The 20,670-nt window shown below is 45.9% G+C and overlaps 1 protein-coding gene across 1 annotated transcript in view; it reads left to right on the top strand.

The window, feature by feature from the left end:
- cfap61 (cilia and flagella associated protein 61) overlaps positions 1–20,670 on the top strand; it is a 445,137-nt gene that overhangs the window by 244,533 nt on the left and 179,934 nt on the right. Inside the window, exon 20 of the mRNA XM_070889895.1 lies at positions 5,329–5,503. Coding sequence (XP_070745996.1) covers positions 5,329–5,503 — 175 coding nt within the window. The remainder of the gene's footprint in view (positions 1–5,328; positions 5,504–20,670) is intronic.

The following is a 20,670-nucleotide window of genomic DNA, read 5'->3' as shown; positions in this document are numbered from 1 at the left end:
CTGGGGCTAGGAGCCTCCGATTCCTCAAACCCCCACGAATTCTGCATCGTCCGCTGAAGAGCTTTATCCAGAGGGTGCGACTGGTGGGCTCGGATGCTCTGCTGGATCAGTGCCCTCCATTGTCTCGTCCTCGTCCACCTATCCTGAAGTGGAGGCCTCCCTCGAGGGATGGTGTGCCTCTGGTTGGTCATCTGGAAGTAGAAAACAGAGACGAGCGGTTAGCATCAGGGGAGGGGACAGGGTGGCATGAGGAAGGTGGCATGGCACAGGCTCATTTGAGGGCTGCTGCTACTCCATTATATCTCGCAGTGCAGTGGATTCAGTGGCGCGATCCATGTACATACCCTCACTACCCAAAGGGGACTCAGCATCGCCCCCAGTAACTGTCCGACCTGGTACTCCTATGAGGGCAGAGACCCTCTCCTCTACGTCTGTTAGTAGTGATGTTTGAGGCCGACACCCACATGTCCGCAGCTGCTCCCTCGGGTTGTGGGAGTGTTTTGACTGCAAAAAGAAAAATAGGAAGTGTTAAAAAAAGGTCTCTCTGCTGTTGGGCCACTATGCCTAACACAGTAGAATAGGTGAAACTGTGTTAATGTTGTACAGGCCTCCTTTCAATCTGTTGCAATGTTACATGTGCTTCGTTCGTCAGTATGTAGTCACTGATTAGACGCATCTACCATGGGAGATGTAAGTGATCTTTCAGAAAGCGATAGGAGCAGGTGGTGTTCATTGACAGGGAAGACTTTAATGAAATAAATTATGTGCATAGATCATTTAAAGCCAATGTTGCCAATGTAAGCCTTCATCTTTGTTAAGCATTGTGATAGGCACCCCAATGAGTGTTGAGAGGGACCAGATAAATGAAAGACTTCACATAGTGTGAGGTTAATGTTACAAGTAATGGAGGCATGCATAGATGCAAATGGTATTCACCCTGACGATCTTCGTGAGGTCATTGAATTTTTTTCAGCACTGTGTGCCCGTCCTGGGCACAGTGTCTGCAGCAGACACTTCCTGTGCTATCTCCCTCCATATTCGATTGAACACAGGAGGGAGTGATCTGGCTCCCTCTGCAAGAGGCCCAATTTCTCTCCACCGTACTGACTAACGCCTCTCTAGCCTCCCAGCTGAAGAGCCTGGCATGCCGCCTTCTCTCCTGATCCTCCATCTCAACTAAAGTGGGCCAGTTTAAATGCGCAAGCGCGTAGGACATTGCCGTGCCCTGTATTTGCATTTGCGACCGGAAAAGAAAGCAAGAGGGGAAAAAAAACCAACACGCATGCGCAAAATGGCCGCCTCCGTCACCGCCAAAAGTTTCAGCTCCGGTGCCCAAAGTCAGTCATGCAACACTTAACTTTACGCCATGTTCCTCCAGATGGGCACAATTTTCCCCAAAGCATTTTTTTGGCGTATTTGAAGAATTAGGCCCGATTTTTTGGGGCCCAAGTAAGCCAAAAAAAAAAAAGTGTTGTAAGTTTCCCCGTTGGATCTCTTCATTTTGCCGTGGCCTAACCCGAGCAGGGTGGAGCCTTGATCTGCGCCAAAAAGATCGGGCTGCCATGGTAACCAGGGACATAATGCGAGCCTAGGCAGCAAAGTGAAGCATACAGCCACCTCGCAACACACTACAAGAATTGAAAAACAGATAGCACCACCTTACTGCCAACCCGCCCGATCTTTCTCTCTCTCTCTCTCCTTCCTGTGTGTGTGAACCGGGGACCGAGAATGGAACTGGACAGCCTTCCTTTTTGTGTGAACCGAGAATGGGATCGGACAGCCTTCGGGTGGAGTTGGAGGTAAGTTGCTGCTATGTGTTTTTCAATTCTTTCAGTGTGTCCGGGCATCTGCTGCACCGCTTTCCTTACCTGCACCGATTTCCTTAATTCTAGGGAAGGCTTTTCAGTTCAGGCCACATACGCTGGCCTAATCAGAACTGGAGTAACTCTCAGCTGGCCAAATTTCCCTAAATGGCCAGAAGTGGCATAGATGACTGATTACGCCCCCTTAGGCTGGAAAAAAAAACTGACTTAAAAAATTCGTAACTAACTGAGTGATGCTGGTGCAAATTGATTGGGGAAACTGGGGATTTTTAAGTTCGGCCAGAAAAAGCAACCTGCTCTTAAAAAAAAAACAGCGCAAATACTGCTGAAAATTGAGCACGATGACTTTTTGGCCGAAAATACATGACGAGGGCGCAAACTATTTCTAGGCGTAGACTTTTGCACTCCAACCCGATTTGCGCCCCAAAATGGTAAAAGCCGAAAATCCGTGCCCATCTTTCTCACAATTCCATGTTTGAATCCCTCCAGTCCGGTTTCCGCGCCTGCCACAGTACTGAAACGGCTCTCATCAAAGTCACAAATGACATCCTTTGTGACTGTGACGAAGGCAAACTATCCATCCTCATCCTCCTTGACTTGTCTGCAGCCTTTGATACGGTTGACTACTCTCCAACGCCTCTCCAATGTCGTCCAGTTGGGTGGGACTGCACTTGCCTGGTTCCATTCTTATCTATCTAATTGTAACCAGAGAATCACCTGCAACGTCTTCTCTTCCCGCCCCGCATTGTTACCTCTGGTGTCTCCCAAGGATCTATCCTTGGTCCCCTCCTTTTTCTCATCTACATGTTGCCCCTTGGCGATATCATCAGGAAACACAGCGTCAGTTTCCACATGTACGCTGATGACACCCAGCTCTACCTCACCTACCACTTCTCTCGACCTCTCCACGGTCTCTAAATTGTCAGACTGCTTGTTCAGCACCCAGTTCTGGATGAGCAGAAATTTTCTCCAATTGAATATTGGGAAGATCGAAGCCATTGTTTTCGGTTCCCTAGGCACTGACTCCATTGCTCTCCCCAACTTTTGTCTGGGGCTGAACCAGTTTGTTCACAACCTTGGTGTCATATTTGACTCTGAAATGAGCTTTCAATCACATATCCGCAGCATAACTAAGACCGCCTATTTCCACCTCCGTAACACCACCCGTCACCATCCTTGCCTCAGCTCATCCGATGCTGAAGCCCTTATCCATGCCTTTGTTATCTCTAGATTTGACTATTCCAACGCACTCCTAGCTGGCCTCCCACATTCTACCCTATGTAAACTAGAGATAATCCAAAACTCGGCTTTCCATGACCGAATTCGCACAAAGTCCTGGTTATCCATCACCCCTATGCTCGCTGACCTACATTGGCTTCCAGTTAGCAACACCTCCATTTCAATAGTTTGATCCTTATTTTCAAATCACTCCATGACTTCACCCCTCCCTATCTCTGTAATCTCCTCCAGTCCCACAACCCCCCCGAGATGTCTGCGCTCCTCTAATTCTGCACTCCTGAGCATCCCTGATTTAATCGCTCAACCATTGGTGGCCGTGCCTTCTGTTGCCTAGGCCCCAAGCTCTGGAACTCCCTGCCTAAAGCTCTCTGCCTCTCTACCTCTCTTTCCTCCTTCAAGACGCTCCTTAAAACCTACCTCTTTGACCAAGCTTTTGGTCACCTGCGCTAATTTCTACATATGCGGTTTGGTGTCAAATTTTTATATACTAATAATCCTATGAAACGCCTTGGGATATTTCACTACGTTAAAGAAGCTATATAAATACAAGTTATTGTTGTTGTTGAAATGTGAATGAATCCAGAGAATAGGAAAAATAAACTTTTAAAAATGACCGAGAATACAAAGAAGCTAAAGTAGTATCGTGATCTGAACCTTTTGATAAGATAATTATCATTATAAGCACACACATCCATGTTCCTATTAATTCTTATTATTGAGAATATGTATAACAGTATTATTTTCATAATGAAAAAATTAGCAGTATTATTTATAATGAAGAAAATTAAGTCTGATCTGTTTGCTATTGACTGCAGAATGCAGGAAGATATTTGTACAAATTTTGTGTTTTGGAGTTTTCTCATTTTATGCAGTGTTGTAATATAATTCAGTTTTAACCTTGTTATAAAATCATAGAATCTTACAGCACAGAATAGGGTCATTAGGCCCCTCGTGCCTGTGTCGGCTCTTTGAAAGAGGTGTCCAATTTAATCCCACACCCCAGCATTATCCCCCAAACCCTGCAAATTAGTCTTCAAATACGTTTTCAATTGCCTTCTGAACATTCCTATGGAATTTACTTCCTCCACCCTTTCAGGTAATGCATTCCAGATCATAACAATCCTCTGTGTGAAATAATTTCTCCTAATTTCCCCACTAATTCTTTTGCCAATTATTTTAAATCTATGACCTCTGGTTAGCTACCCCACTTGTCAGATGAAACGGATTCTCCCTACTTGCTCTATCAAAACCCCTCATATTTTTGAATATCTCCATTAGGTTTCCCCTTAACCTTCTCTGCTCCAGGGAGAACAATCCCAGCTTCTCCAATCTCTCCACATAACTGTAGTCCCTCATCCCTGGTACCATCCTAGTAAACCTCCTCTGTACCCTCCAAAGCCTTCCTAAATTGTGGTGCCCAGAATTGTACATAATACTCCAGTTAAGGCCTAACCAATGATTTGTAATGGTTTAGCACGACTTCCTTGTTTTTGTATGATGAAATAAACTTTATTAAATGTATTTAGTAAAATTGTGAATGATTTCAAAACTGCACACATGATGCAGTATTTCTTTATTGTGATATAGGAACAGATAGTTACATGCTTATGGCAGACATTTAGACTGCAGCAGAGATGTGCTTCGGCCGTGGTGGATGCCAGATGCCACTCTTAAGAGGTTACCTAGATCCTGTTATTTCTGGCAGTGATTTTCCAGCCCAAACAATATACTTTGTGTTTTACAGTCTTTTTGGGTGAATGCTGAATGTAGTCTCTGATGACCATGTCACTGAAAGCTTATATTTGTTACATTATTATTACAAGATTACAGTAATTTACTCTACAGAGAATTGCTGAGATGTAACACCATTCTAAGCATTTATAGTGCAGCCAGTGGCACTTGCTTATGTTTATATGTTTGTGAAATGCCTTGGGACATTGCGCTACACCAAAGGCGCTATATAAATGCAAGTTATTGCTCATCCATTAACCCTGTGCTCGCTGACCAAAATTGTCTCCCAATCCATCAATGTCTCCAATTTAAAATTTTCATCTTTGTGTTCAAATCCCTTTGTGGCCAACAACAATAGTAGCACAGGGAGAAACTACCTGTTGAGACAAGTCTGCAAGCTGCAAGAGGCGCTAGCACTGCCATTTCAAATTATAGGGATTTTCATTGTTTCAGGACTTTTAACAATTGAAAAGTAATAGTTGAATTTTATTAAAGATTATTAAGGTTGATTAGTACCATATTTTCCATTATACAGGCTACTTGTCCGACAGGAGTCGATATAAAAGAGATGCTGACTAACAAGGATGTGATTGTTGACCCTGACAAGCAATTTACAGAAAAAATACCCTCCAACCTTTTCATCCTGAATAATCATGACACCTGTGACAATGCACTGCATTGGCTCAAAAGGCATTCAGTAAATAATAAAGGTATGGCTTTAACATTACCACAAGTACTTTTATAAATGCAAGTGGATTTCCTGTGGCATTACTAACAGTGAATAGTAAATGTGTCTACACTGCCCAAAGCCAGTGATAATGACGTCAGAGTGGCGACGAGAGCAGGAAATTGGGCGGGAGCAAGAAATTAGGTGGGAAACGGACGCCGCTGAAGACCCAAGGGAATTTTCACTGGCATAAAGTTAGTCTCCAAAGAACAGCCGATAGTGGGATGGAGAGGGAAGCCTAGGACTGGGGAGGCCCAAACTTTCCTTGCAGGGCCTGGTGGAGCACTCCTGCTCCTGGCACACAAGAAATCCTTCCAAAAATGAAGAAAATACTTACCTTGGTTTTTTCTGACCACTTTGCTGCCTCCCTCGATTTCAAGTAAAAATCTTGTTGCATCAGGTCGCAACTTCAGCATATTAAGTAGGCCCTCCCGTAGTTAAGTAGGCCCTCCCGTATGTACCTGGTTAAAATGGCAGTGGGCGGGGGCACATCAAGAACACGGCGCGAAACTCCCCAACTGCCATTTTAACTACCTGCCCACCTCGTTCTCGACGGGCATGGCTACGTTAACATATCTGGTATATTTCCTCCACTCAACAATATATCTCATCTGCTCCAACAGGCTTTCTCTTTCTCTCTTTTTGGCCAGAATTTTCTGAGGACCATGCGGGTGAGATCAGAGGCGGGTCAGGAACCTGTCGTCATCCCGCCACCACGCGCCTTTCCCTCGGTTGTGTTTGCTGGTGCAGCAGAGGCTAATTGAAATCATTATAAGCTTGATGTCAGACACTTAAGAGCCTTTTCCCCCCTACATTTCAAATTTCCCTGCATGGCCACGGGATTTAGGCAGCTCGGGAACCACGTCTGTCAACCTGAGGCGGGTGTTGAGTGGCCATTGCTCCAGCTGATTACTTGACATCATTAAATGTACTATAAAAGCTCCGACCTCACAGCTGATCACTTTCCTCAGGCAGAAGCTGTTGCTGACTATATTGCCAGCATAGATTTAACTTTCTGCTGGTTGCAAGTGTTTCCTGCAAAGTCTCCATCCAGTGTCACCTCATTGGAAGAACCTCTCTCACCATTGACAGATTGCTTCTGTCAACTCTACTTGACCTGCCATCTATTCCATCAGCGTTGCCGCCATTTATACTATCTCATCTTGGTCCTCAGTATCTGACCACGATGAGTCCCAACACCAGCAGCACCAACAACACCACCAACCTTCTCCGCAACCACCCGATGCTGCATAGGGCAGAGGGCTACAGCACCCGAGCACATTGCTGCCCGGAAGGCCAGGAATGGCCTCATCATGGCCAGATTTACTTAACTTTATGCTGTACACCCATATGACAGCCACATGCTGTGCCAGGTTGGTACCACCCCACAGCAACACCATAAAGCATCCCTACAATATTCATTGGTTTCAAACTGACCTCCATTGCTGGAGATTCCGTTATGTTTCACCAGTCACTGCTACTCACTAAACCACTTCCAAAGGAGCACACTATTGTGTCCAAGACAGGAAATGTGGCGAAAATAAAGGAGCCGAAATCCGATAATGCCCTGTTTTGGGGTAGTAACTGAGGCGAGGCGGGACTTCCTGCGCCCGGTGCAGAAGTCCTGTCCCAGCAGCGAAATTGGGGTTACTGCCCCCAAGAAAAAGTGGAGCACAATGTCGCACGCTCCACTTCCTCTCTGGTGTGGGACTGGGGCACTAACAGCAGGAGTGGAGCGCTGCCGGCTTGTGGCTCCGCTAACTCCCGCGGAATTTCGCGGGAGGCAATATCAGCCCCGTGCGAGAAATCGTTTGCGTCATGCTAACGGGAGGCACAAATGATGCAAATTTCTCCCCCAAAGATTTTAATGGTTGACAATACATTAACGGAAACTTGCCATTAACATTGACTAAAACACCCAAGTGGCCACCCTTGTAAATCTACTTGTGTGTCATCTTTCTCTTCCTCGTGCTTCTACGAGGTGCTACCCCTGTGGCTGCAGCAGAGGTAGAGGCAGCCTGCTCACTTCAACTGCTTAGACACTCTTGGCAGATCTCCTCTTTCTTTCAGAGCCTGTAATGTCTCCGCCAAAGTCTGCTCCTCCTGCAACTGCAGTGGCAAACTCGGCCATCGGGATCCGAGGAGCCGTCTGGGGCTCTGACTGAGGGGTAGGCAACAGGGAAGAAGCGTGAGTGCTTTGAGAGGAGCCCACACTTCTCCTCCCCTCTCACAGTCATCCCTCTCATGGGCCACCTGCACATCCCTGCTAGCAAGGAGCTGGAGAGCACCTTGCTGCACATCAGTGGGGCCATGAGGACCCAAGTCTATGCTGACAACCATCCTAGACAGGAAGTCTATGAGCCTCTGCCATCTATGCTCTATAGATAGCCATCTATTCTCTTTAGGGACCCTGTGATCCTGTGAGTGGCGCATTAGCTGCTCCATGCAAGTGGCCATCCTATCCATGGAAGAGCCTATTGTTACCCTCGTCTGCGACGTCGTGGTGTTCATGTTGGAGATGGACCATTTCATTCTCTGAACATTTGCAGACATCACGCTCGTAAAACCTGTCAGAGCCTCCTGCACTTCTTGCTGCACCTCCAGGATCGCCCTCTTTCTGGTTGTGCCCCCAGGCTCAGCGTCTGCATGCAGCTGAGCAGAGCTGGGAGCGTCCTGTGCCCTGCGGCGAAGAGTCTCCACTGCCCTCCCTGTCTCCATCATTTGCTCGTACTCACTTGTGACAGACCCAGTGACAACACTACTCTATCTCGTGCGGGACCCACCGAGGTGTGCGTCTCTGCACTGATGATGCAGCGCCCCCCAGAGGCTGGAGGTGTCTTTGAGGAGTCATCTTGCTCTTCCTCTTAGATAGTTGGGCGGGGGGGGGCAGGGTTTTTGATAGACCTGCGGGAGAGTAAAGAGATTAATTAAATATGCCATTTGAAGAATGGGTGCACATACAATTATGCACATGATGAACATTCACTGGCTGATGACCTCAGTTCCTATATGTGACTGATTTGGCTATTTTATATTTAATTCTGTCACCAGATTGCTGAGATGCCCCCCTCTCTCCGTCTCCCCCTTCCAGCTGCTCGGCCACTCCCAAGACTTCCAAAGCAGCCTCGTTTGCTGTTGTGAGGGTTGCAGATGGTGGAGGCGCACCTCCAGTTCTCTCCCTCTCCCTCTTATTGTGGGCTCTCTTCTTCTGCAAGAAGGGAAAGAAGAGAAGGTTGAGTGAGAGCGATGGAATGAGTATAAGGAATGGATGGGTTACCTCTTTAGAGGAAAACTATAACAGATTGGGGTGACAGTGCCAAGTGGGCTCCTTGCATCTTGTTGGTTGGTATGATTGCATTAGGATGAGGCTGAATGTGAGGGATGGCTAGTAAAATGAGGATGTGATAATCTAGGTAGAGAGAGAAGGCTGGGTTGACCTGCAAGATAGGTTGGGGTAAGGATGTGCAGGAGTAGGGTTGGGAAGGTAGTGTGATGAGAGGCACAGCAGGATGAAGCCGAGTGTGGCTTTGTACTCACCTTTCCTGATCTAATGAGATCATTGAAACGTTTGCAGCACTGCACCCAGGTCCTCCTCACCACATCCCTGCTGTGGACCTCCTCTGCAATTTGGAGCCAGGCTCTTTTTGTCTCCTCGGGAGATCTCTTTCACCCATTCGAAGGGAAGAGGACCTCCCTGCGTGCTCTGATTCCCTCCACAAGGGTATGGAGGGAATTATCGGAGAACCTGGGTGCAGTCCACTGCCTCTGTGCAGCCATCTCTCCAACTGTTTGTTTTACTGCCTGCGCACTCCTCGATGAACCTTGAAATGCAATGTGGCTATGGCTCCTTGAAATATACCAGCTGAAAACGCATCATGGATGACGTCATCAGACCCACATTATTTAATAGGGCTGGGTAATGTGCAGGACAAGCTTAATAAACCCCATTATCGCAAAGTTGTTTCCTGCAGCGGGATGGAAGCAACAAGGGGGTCGCGACCCGATACGTCGACCGCCTGCACCCGACCCACCCGGGTACAGAAAATTAAATTTTTCATTCTCCAGCTTCTGTCATACTTTCTCTCTCTTCCTCTAATCTTTATCATCCTTTGTGTTCAGTCCATGTCTCCCTCTATTTCCAAAGCCTCGACCTCTTAATATTTTGCTGCTCATCCTTCATTGTAGATGCACTCCTACCAGGCCCAAGTGCAATTAAATTAAAATTAAACTAGAAAAACTTCTCTGCATCTAAAGCACCCACCTGAGGCATTTCTTTTCACCAACAAATGTGCACATTTTCAGTCCACTGCTCTAATTTCTCTGCCTCCTCCCATTTGGCCCAAGTTTCCGCCCTCTGTAAGAACGGCGCACCTCCGTAAGGTGCACCGATTTTCTGGAATAAAAAGGGCGCCGAAAACTTACCTTGTGATTCTGCGAGCTCCTCAGGACGTTTTCGTGCTCGGCGTGGCGCAGCACAATGGGTTGGGGGCAGAGCCAGGTCCCTGCACTGAAAACAGTGCCGGGACCTCTGCACATGCGCGCTAGAGTGCTGCGTGGGTGGGGCCCGACCCTAGCCCTGGCCGAATGGGCTCCCCAGGCGAAGATCAGACTCAGGCCTCCCTCTCTCCCGTTCAGCTTCCACTCCCACCCACTTCCTCCCGTTCAGCTCCCGCTCCTTCCCGCCCCCTGTTCAGCCGTGCCCCCTCCTCCCTCCCTCCACGTTGTCGGCGGGGCCCGCCCGCCCAGCATCTTGCTTGGGGCGGGCCCCTCCCGAAGTCTTTGGTGGCCCGGCTACGAAGTCGGCGGCGAGGCCCATTCAGCCTCCCTCTCCTCTTTCCCCCCTCTCCTCTCCCCCCACCTCTCCCTCCCTCCCTCCTCTCTCCCCCCTCTCCCTCCCTCCCCCTCCTCTCCCCCCTCTCTCCCCCTCCATTTCCCTCCCCCTCCTCTCCCCTTTCCCTCCCTCTCCTCTCTCCCCTCCCTCCTCTCCCCCTCCTCTCCCTCCCTCCCCTCCCCCTCACCTCCCTTCCCTCCCTCCCCTCTCCCTCCCTCCCCTTCCTCTCCCCCCTTCTCTCCCTCCCCCATCCCCTCTCCTCTCCCTCCTTCCCCCTCCTTTATTTCCTCCTCTCCCTCCCCCTCCTCTCCCTCCTCCTCTCCCTCCCTCCCCCCTACTCTCCCCTTTCTCTTCCCCCACCCCTCACTGTCAGAAACACACACTGACAGAGACAGAGAGAGAGACACTGACAGAGACAGAGAGACACTGTCAGAGAGAGAGAGACACTGACAGAGAACATAAGAACATAAGAATTAGGAACAGGAGTAGGCCATCTAGCCCCTCGAGCCTGCTCCGCCATTCAACAAGATCATGGCTGATCTGGCTGTGGACCCAGCTCCACTTACCCGCCCACTCCCCATAATCCTTAATTCCTTTATTGGTTAAAAATCTATCTATCTGTGATTTGAATACATTCAATGAGCTAGCCTCAACTGCTTCCTTGGGCAGAGAATTCCACAGATTCACAACCCTCTGGGAGAAGAAATTCCTTCTCAACTCGGTTTTAAATTGGCTCCCCTGTATTTTGAGGCTGTGCCCCCTAGTTCTAGTCTCCCCGACCAGTGGAAACAACCTCTCTGCCTCTATCTTGTCTATCCCTTTCATTATTTTAAATGTTTCTATAAGATCATCCCTCATCCTTCTGAACTCCAACGAGTAAAGACCCAGTCTACTCAATCTATCATCATAAAGTAACCCCCTCATCTCCGGAATCAGCCTAGTGAATCGTCTCTGTACCCCCTCCAAAGCTAGTATATCCTTCCTTAAGTAAGGTGACCAAAACTGCACGCAGTACTCCAGGTGCGGCCTCACCAATACCCTGTACAGTTTCAGCAGGACCTCCCTGCTTTTGTATTCCATCCCTCTCGCAATGAAGGCCAACATTCCATTCGCCTTCCTGATTACCTGCTGCACCTGCAAACTAACTTTTTGGGATTCATGCACAAGGACCCCCAGGTCCCTCTGCACCGCAGCATGTTGTAATTTCTTCCCATTCAAATAATATTCCCTTTTACTGTTTTTTTTTCCAAGGTGGATGACCTCACATTTTCCCACATTGTATTCCATCTGCCAAACCATTCACTTAACCTATCTAAATCTCTTTGCAGCCTCTCTATATCCTCTACGCAACCCACTTTCCCACTAATCTTTGTGTCATCTGCAAATTTTGTTACACTACACTCTGTCCCCTCTTCCAGGTCATCTATGTATATTGTAAACAGTTGTGGTCCCAGCACCGATCCCTGTGGCACACCACTAACCACCGATTTCCAACCCGAAAAGGACCCATTTATCCCAACTCTTTGCTTTCTGTTAGCCAGCCAATTCTCGATCCATGCTAATACATTTCCTCCGACTCCACGTACCTTTATCTTGTGCAGTCACCTTTTGTGTGGCACGTTATCGAATGCCTTTTGGAAATCTAAATACACCACATCCATCGGCACACCTCTATCCACCATGCTCGTTATATCCTTAAAGAATTCCAGTAAATTAGTTAAACATGATTTCCCCTTCATGAATCCATGTTGCGTCTGCTTGATTGCACTATTCCTATCTAGATGTCCCGCTATTTCTTCCTTAATGATAGCTTCAAGCATTTTCCCCACTACAGATGTTAAACTAACCGGCCTATAGTTACCTGCCTTTTGTCTGCCCCCCTTTTTAAACAGAGGCGTTACATTAGCTGCTTTCCAAACCGCTGGTATCTCCCCAGAGTCCAGAGAACTTTGGTAGATTATAACGAATGCATCTGCTATAACTTCCACCATCTCTTTTAATTCCCTGGGATGTATTTCATCAGGACCAAGGGACTTGTCTACCTTGAGTCCCATTAGCCTGTCCAGCACTACCCCCCTAGTGATAGTGATTATTTCAAGGTCCTCCCTTCCCACATTCCCATGACCTGCAATTTTTGGCATGGTTTTTATGTCTTCCATTGTGAAGACCGAAGCAAAATAATTGTTTAAGGTCGCAGCCATTTCCACATTTCTCATTATTAAATCCCCCTTCTCATCTTCTAAGGGACCAACATTTACTTTAGTCACTCTTTTCCGATTTATATATCGGTAAAAGCTTTTACTATCCGTTTTTATGTTTTGCGCAAGTTTACTTTCATAATCTATCTTTCCTTTCTTTATTGCTTTCTTACTCATTCTTTGCTGTCGTTTAAAATTTTCCCAATCTTCTAGTTTCCCACTAACCTTGGCCACCTTATATGCATTGGTTTTTAATTTGATACTCTCCTTTATTTCCTTGGTTATCCACGGCTGGTTATCCCTTTTCTTACCGCCCTTCTTTTTCACTGGAATATATTTTTGTTGAGCACTATGAAAGAGCTCTTTAAAAGTCCTCCACTGTTCCTCAATTGTGCCACCGTTTAGTCTGTGTTTCCAGTCTACTTTAGCCAACTCTGCCCTCATCCCACTGTAGTCCCCTTTGTTTAAGCATAGTACGCTCGTTTGAGACACTACTTCCTCACCCTCAAATCTGTATTACAAATTCAACCATACTGTGATCACTCATTCCGAGAGGATCTTTCACCAAGAGATCGTTTATTATTCCTGTCTCATTACACAGGACCAGATCTAAGATAGCTTGCTCCCTTGTAGGTTCTGTAACATACTGTTCTAAGAAACAATCCCGTATGCATTCTATGAATTCCTCCTCCAGCTACCCCATGCGATTTGATTTGACCAATTGATATGTAGGTTAAAATCCCCCATGATTACTGCCGTTCCTCTTTGGATGCTACGAGGCTGCAGAGTGACTTGGACAGGTTAGGTGAGTGGGCAAATGCATGGCAGATGAAGTATAATGTGAGGTTATCCACTTTGGTGGTAAAAACAGAGAGACAGACTATTATCTGAATGGTGACAGATTAGGAAAAGGGGAGGTGCAGCGAGACCTGGATGTCATGGTACATCAGTCATTGAAGGTTGGCATGCAGGTACAGCAGGCGGTTAAGAAAGCAAATGGAATGTTGGCCTTCAAAGCGAGGGGATTTGAGTACAGGGGCAGGGAGGTGTTGCTACAGTTGTACAGGGCCTTGGTGAGGCCACACCTGGAGTATTGTGTACAGTTTTGGTCTCCTAACTTGAGGAAGGACATTCTTGCTATTGAGGGAGTGCAGCGAAGGTTCACCAGACTGATTCCCAGGATGGCGGGACTGACATATCAAGAAAGACTGGATCAACTGGGCTTGTATTCACTGGAGTTCAGAAGAATGAGAGGGGATCTCATAGAAACGTTTAAAATTCTGACGGGTTTAGACAGGTTAGATGCAGGAAGAATGTTCCCAATGTTGGGGAAGTCCAGAACCAGGGGTCACAGTCTAAGGATAAGGGGTAAGCCATTTAGGACTGAGATGAGGAGAAACTTCTTCACCCAGAGAGTGGTGAACCTGTGGAATTCTCTACCACAGAAAGTTGTTGAGGCCAATTCACTAAATATATTCAAAAAGGAGTTAGATATAGTCCTTACTACTAGGGGATCAAGGGGTATGGCGAGAAAGCAGGAATGGGGTACTGAGGTTGCATGTTCAGCCATGAACTCATTGAATGGCGGTGCAGGCTCGAAGGGCCGAATGGCCTACTCCTGCACCTATTTTCTATGTTTCTATGTTTCTATGATTCTAAGCATATCCTTCAATTCTTTTTTCCCTCGTGTGATTATCAAACTTTCCCTCACATGCATCTGTGCTCTTCTCCTCAACTACTCTATGTGGTAACTATTTCCACATTCTAACCACTCTCTGGGTAAAGAAGTTTGTCCTGAATTCCTTATTGCATTTAGTAGTGGCTATCTTATATTTATGGTCCCTAGTTTTGGACTCCCCCACAAGGGGAAACATCTTCTCCACGTCCACCCTATCAAGCCCCATAGTGGCTGTATCTAAAAAACAATATTTTGGTGGAATGTGGTTGAAGGAAAAATTTAAATTAGGGAGAAAGTTTTTTGTAACATGACTGGAAAATACTTAAAGTAGAAAATAGACAATTGCCAGTGAAAAGAAAATTGACCAATGGCTCGATGTACATATTCAACATACATCAGACTTGAGGTACAAAGCAGACACAAGACATTTTACGATGTGCTCTATTTTCAGGCAGCCAGTATGGTGTAATTATGTATAATTAAGTTTAGTGACATCTTTACTTCATTTGGCTTTTTCTCCCAACTCTGCAAAATTTATTTGGCATTTTAGGCATAGTACCTTGTTTTCCAAATGCTTCATATATTTTAATTAACAGTAATTTGCAGTGTTGTTTGGAATGGATATACTGAAGAATACACATGTAAGCCCATTTAATTACGTAATTAACTGTTAATTTAATTATCAAGGATATATTGTAATTATCTTATATTCATTTGAAAAATTCAACTGATTCTCCTTAATTAGGAGACTAAGAAGGAAAATACAGTTTCAATGCTTACACAAATCCAGGTCTGGCAATGAATGTAATTTAATTCTTATAATTGGTCCTCATATTAGCCACATATGAATAGATTAAATACAATCTGGTAGGTTCTTTTAGGATTAATGTAATGTGCCTACAGTCTTAGTCAGGAAAGCATTTTACCAAACCTGTTAATGTATACAGGATCTTTTACTTTAGAACTTTGACACATCAAATTACAGTGTTAAGTGTTTATTAGTGACATCTTTACTTCATCTAGCTTTTTCTCCCAACTCTGCACTGACTCTCACTGATTGTCACTTATGACTTATCGATACTAATGTCTGCTTGTTGATAGATTACTGTTGTTAATCAACGCAATTATTGAACAGAAATCTAACATTTGACTTCCTGATCCTGATCCTGTCTTATATTAGTAATATTGATTATTACAGATACTAGCAGATCTCATGTTGCACTCTTCTTCGTGAATTGCCGGATATACTATTTTATAATGGCAGGGATATTCCACCATATAACGCACAATGTATTATAATAAAGTTGATATACTGAAGTATTGCTTACAGACAAAAATAATTATTCTCTTCCTGTAATTGCTTTCCCACTATCTAATTCTTTTTGCTAACTTTCTCTCTTTGCTTGGTCTCTTTCCATTGTGGTGTCCAGCATAAGAGGGATTGATTGGGGAGGGCTGAACCTGGCAGTAACTGTGTGGTATGTAATGTGCAAAGTTGGAGTATGGGAACACTTGGGATTATAGTCGTCACCTGGGAGCACTTTGTTATTATTATTAGTGATTTGAAAGTGCTTGTAGGTGCTTGTTGCTTTAGGTTACTAACTGTTAAGGGGCTTCTGGCATTGCACTTCTTTCTTGATGGGAATCCTTCTAAGATCACACTCAGGGAAGAGGAGGAACTGGAACAGGATTATGGAGCAACGAGAGTTGTGGCTAGAGGTGTAGCTAATAGAAAGAGATATGCTCCGACAGAATTTCAGGTCTAGGACACGTACCTGCAGTTCTCAGAGTTACAGTGCAGAAGGAAGCTTTAATTCGCATGGGGTACATAAGAACATAAGACCATAAGAATTAGGAACAGGAGTAGGCCATCTAGCCCTTCGAGCCTGCCACGCCATTCAATAAGATCATGGCTGATCTGGTCGTGGACTCAGCTCCACTTACCCGCCCTCTCCCCGTAACCCTTAATTTCCTTATTGGTTAAAAATCTATCTATCTTTGACTTGAAAACATTCAATGAGCTAGCCTCAACTGTTTCCTTGGGCAGAGAATTCCACAGATTCACAACCCTCTGGGAGAAGAAATTCCTTCTCAACTCGGTTTTAAATTGGCTCCTCCGTATTTTGAGGCTGTGCCCCCTAGTTCTAGTCTCCCCCACCAATGGAAACAACCTCTCTGCCTCTATCTTGTCTATCCCTTTCATGATTTTAAATGTTTCTATAAGATCACCCCTCATCCTTCTGAACTCCAAGGAGTAAAGACCCAGTCTACTCAATCTATCATCATAAGATAACCCCCTCATTTCTGGAATCAGCCTAATGAATCGTCTCTGTACCCCTTCCAAAGCTAGTATATCCTTCCTTAAGTAAGGTGACCAAAACTGCACGCAATACTCCAGGTGCGGCCTTACCAATACCTTATACAGTTGCAGCAAGACCTCCCTGCTTTTGTACTCCATCCCTTTCGCAATGAAGGCCAATATTCCATTTGCCTTCCTGATTACCTGCTGCACCTGCAAACTAACCTTTTGGGATTCATGCACAAGGAAGGGGTTTCCTGTACGGGCTGCTCCTGCACACTCTCAACTTTGCCATCCTCGCCAGCCGTCCGGACACGCCATGGCGTACCATCCTGCCGTCCGGAGGAGGCGGGGGTCCCCGATGGAGGGCACTCTACGCAGGGGTCCTCCCACTATTCATTGGGGACTTGGCCTGGAGGGTGGTGCACGGAGCAGTGCCGTGCAATAAATTTTTAAGCCAGTTCACGGACTCCCAGGCCGCCTGCAATTTCTGCGGTCTGGAGGAGTCCGTGTTCCATGTTTTTATTGAGTGCACGAGGTTGCAGCCCCTGTTCCATTATTTGAAGGGGCTGCTCCTGAAATTCTGGCTGCACTTCAGTCCCACTCTCCTGATCTTTGGGCACCCTGTGCGGAGGGGAGCGGGTAGGTCCGAAGGCCTCCTCGTAGGACTGTTCCTGGGCACGGCCAAGGGTGCCATCAGCCGGTCCAGGCAGCGGGCGGTCGAGGGGGTCGTTCAACCTGACTGCCTGCCTCTCTTCCGCTCTTACATCCGGTCCAAGGTGTCCTTGGAGATGGAGCACGCGGTGTCCACCGGTACGCTCGCGGCCTTCCGCGAGAGGTGGGCACCGGAGGGACTGGAGTGCATCATCACGCCCGGCAACCAAATTTTAATTTGATTTTACGTTTTAAAGTTTAATTTGTTTTAATTGCCGGTGCTTTTAGTGTCCCCCTTCCCTTTTATAGGGGGCACTGGGGAAAAATTGTGATTTTAGTGCCCAAAAAAAAAGAGAAAAAAAAGAAAAACACAAAAAAAAAGGAAAAGAAAAGGGCCTTGTAAATGTCTGGTGTGTCACCCAGGTAGGGTGGCACGGTTTAATGTCTTTTGTTTTTGCAGATAAACTCCAAAAAGAGTTTCATGCACAAGGACCCCCAGGTCCCTTTGCACCACAGCATGTTGTAATTTCTCCCCATTCAAATAATATTCCCTTTTACTGTTTTTTTTCCCAAGGTGGATGACCTCACACTTTCCGACATTGTATTCCATCTGCCAAACCTTAGCCCATTCGCTTAACCTATCCAAATCTCCTTGCAGTCTCTCTGAGTCCGCTACACAACCCGCTTTCCCACTAATCTTAGTATCATCTGCAAATTTTGTTGCACTACACTCTGTCCCCTCTTCTAGGTCATCTATGTATATTGTAAACAGTTGTGGTCCCAGCACTGATCCCTGTGGCACACCACTAACCACTGATTTCCAACCGGAAAAGGACCCATTTATCCCGACTCTCTGCTTTCTGTTCGCCAGCCAATTCTCTATCCATGCTAATACATTTCCTCTGACTCCGCGTACCTTTATCTTCTGTAGTAACCTTTTGTGTGGCACCTTATCGAATGCCTTTTGGAAATCTAAATACACCACATCCATCGGTACACCTCTATCCACCATGCTCGTTATATCCTCAAAGAATTCCAGTAAATTAGGTAAACATGATTTCCCTTTCATGAATCCATGCTGCGTCTGCTTGATTGCACTATTCCTATCCAGATGTCCCGCTATTTCTTCCTTAATGATAGTTTCAAGCATTTTCCCCACTACAGATGTTAAACTAACCGGCCTATAGTTACCTGCCTTTTGCCTGCCCCCTTTTTTAAACAGAGGTGTTACATTAGCTGCTCTCCAATCCGCTGGTACCTCCCCAGAGTCCAGAGAATTTTGGTAGATTATAACGAATGCATCTGCTATAACTTCAGCCATCTCTTTTAATACCCTGGGATGTATTTCATCAGGACCAGGAGACTTGTCTACCTTCAGTCCCATTAGCCTGTCCAGCACTACTCCCCTAGTGATAGTGATTGTCTCAAGGTCCTCCCTTCCCACATTCCTGTGGCCTGCAAATTTTGGCATTGTTTTTGTGTCTTCCACTGTGAAGACGGAAGCAAAATAATTGTTTAAGGTCTCAGCCATTTCCACATTTCCCATTATTAAATCTCCCTTCTCATCTTCTAAGGGACCAACATTTACTTTAGTCACTCTCTTCCGTTTTATATATCGGTAAAAGCTTTTACTATCTGTTTTTATGTTTTGCGCCAGTTTACTTTCGTAATCTGTCTTTCCTTTCTTTATTGCTTTTTTAGTCATTCTTTGCTGTCGTTTAAAATTTTCCCAATCTTCTAGTTTCCCACTAACCTTGGCCACCTTATACGCATTGGTTTTTAATTTGATACTCTCCTTTATTTCCTTGGTTATCCACGGCTGGTTATCACTTCTCTTGCCGCCCTTCTTTTTCACTGGAATATATTTTTTTTGCGCACTATGAAAGAGCTCCTTAAAAGTCCTCCACTGTTCCTTAATTGTGCCACCGTTTAGTCCTTGTTTCCAGTCTATTTTAGCCAACTCTGCCCTCATCCCACTGTAGTCCCCTTTGTTTAAGCATAGTACCTTCGTTTCTAATACAATTTCCTCATCCTCAATCTGTATTACAAATTCAACCATATTGTGATCACTCATTCCGAGAGGATCTTTTACGAGGAAATCGTTTATTTTTCCTGTCTCATTACACAGGACCAGATCCAAGATGGTTTGCTCCCTTGTAGGCTCTGTTACATACTGTTCTAAGAAACAGTCCCGTATGCATTCTATGAATTCCTCCTCCAGGCTACCTCCTGCGATTTGATTTGACCAGTCGATATGTAGGTTAAAATCCCCCATGACTACTGTCGTTCCTTTTTCACATGCCTCCATTATTCCCTTGATTATTGCCCGCCCCACCATGAAGTTATTATTTGGGGGCCTATAAACTACGCCGACCAGTGACTTTTTCCCCTTACTATCTCTAATCTCCACCCACAATGATTCAACATTTTGTTCATTGGAGCCAATATCATCCCTCACAACTGCCCTGATCTCATCCTTTATCAACAGAGCTACCCCACCTCCTTTCCCTTCTTGCCTATCTTTCTGAATCGTCAGATACCCCTGTATGTTTAATTCCCAGTCTTGGCCACCTTGCAACCATGTTTCTGTAATGGCCACCAAATCATACCCATTTGTAATGATTTGTGCCGTCAACTCATTTACTTTATTTCGAATGCTGCGTGCATTTAGGTAGAGTGTTTTCATCCTCGTTTTTAAACCATGATTTTTAGTTTTTACCCCTCTTGCAGCCCTTTTATATTCAGTGGCCCTTTTTGTTTCTTGCCTTTGGTTTCTCTGCCCTCCACTTTTACTCATCTCTTTTCTGTTTTTTGTTTTTGTCTCCTTTTTATTTCCCTCTGTCTCCCTGTATTGGTTCCCATCCCCCTGCTATATTAGTTTAACTCCTCACCAACAGCACTGGCAAACACTCCCCCTAGGACATTGGTTCCGGTCCTGCCCAAGTGCAGATCGTCCAGTTTGTACTGGTCCCACCTCCCCCAGAACCTGTTCCAATGCCCCACGAATTTGAATCCCTCCCTGCTGCACCACTGCTTAAGCCACGTATTCATCTGTGCTATCCTGCGATTCTTACTCTGACTAGCACGTGGCACTGGTAGCAATCCCGAGATTATTACTTTTGAGGTCCTACTTTTTAATTTAACTCCTAGCTCCTTAAATTCGTCTTGTAGGACCTTATCCCTTTTTTTACCTATGTCGTTGGTACCAATGTGCACCACGACAACTGGCTGTTCTCCCTCCCTTTTTAGAATGTCCTGCACTCGCTCGGAGACATCCTTGACCCTTGCACCAGGGAGGCAACATACCATCCTGGAGTCTCGATTGCAGCCGCAGAAACGCCTGTCTATTCCTCTTATGCTTGAATCCCCTATCACTATCACTCTCCCACTCTTTTTTATGCCCTCCTGTACAACAGAGCCAGCCACGGTGCCATGAACTTGGCTGCTGCTGCTCTCCCCTGATGAGTCATCGCCCTCAACAGCACTCAAA

This window comes from Pristiophorus japonicus, chromosome 9, assembly GCF_044704955.1.
Source record: "Pristiophorus japonicus isolate sPriJap1 chromosome 9, sPriJap1.hap1, whole genome shotgun sequence".
Taxonomy (NCBI): Eukaryota; Metazoa; Chordata; class Chondrichthyes; family Pristiophoridae; genus Pristiophorus; species Pristiophorus japonicus.
The sequence above is the reverse complement of the archived record's forward strand: the minus strand, read 5'-3'. Positions and strand labels throughout refer to the sequence as shown.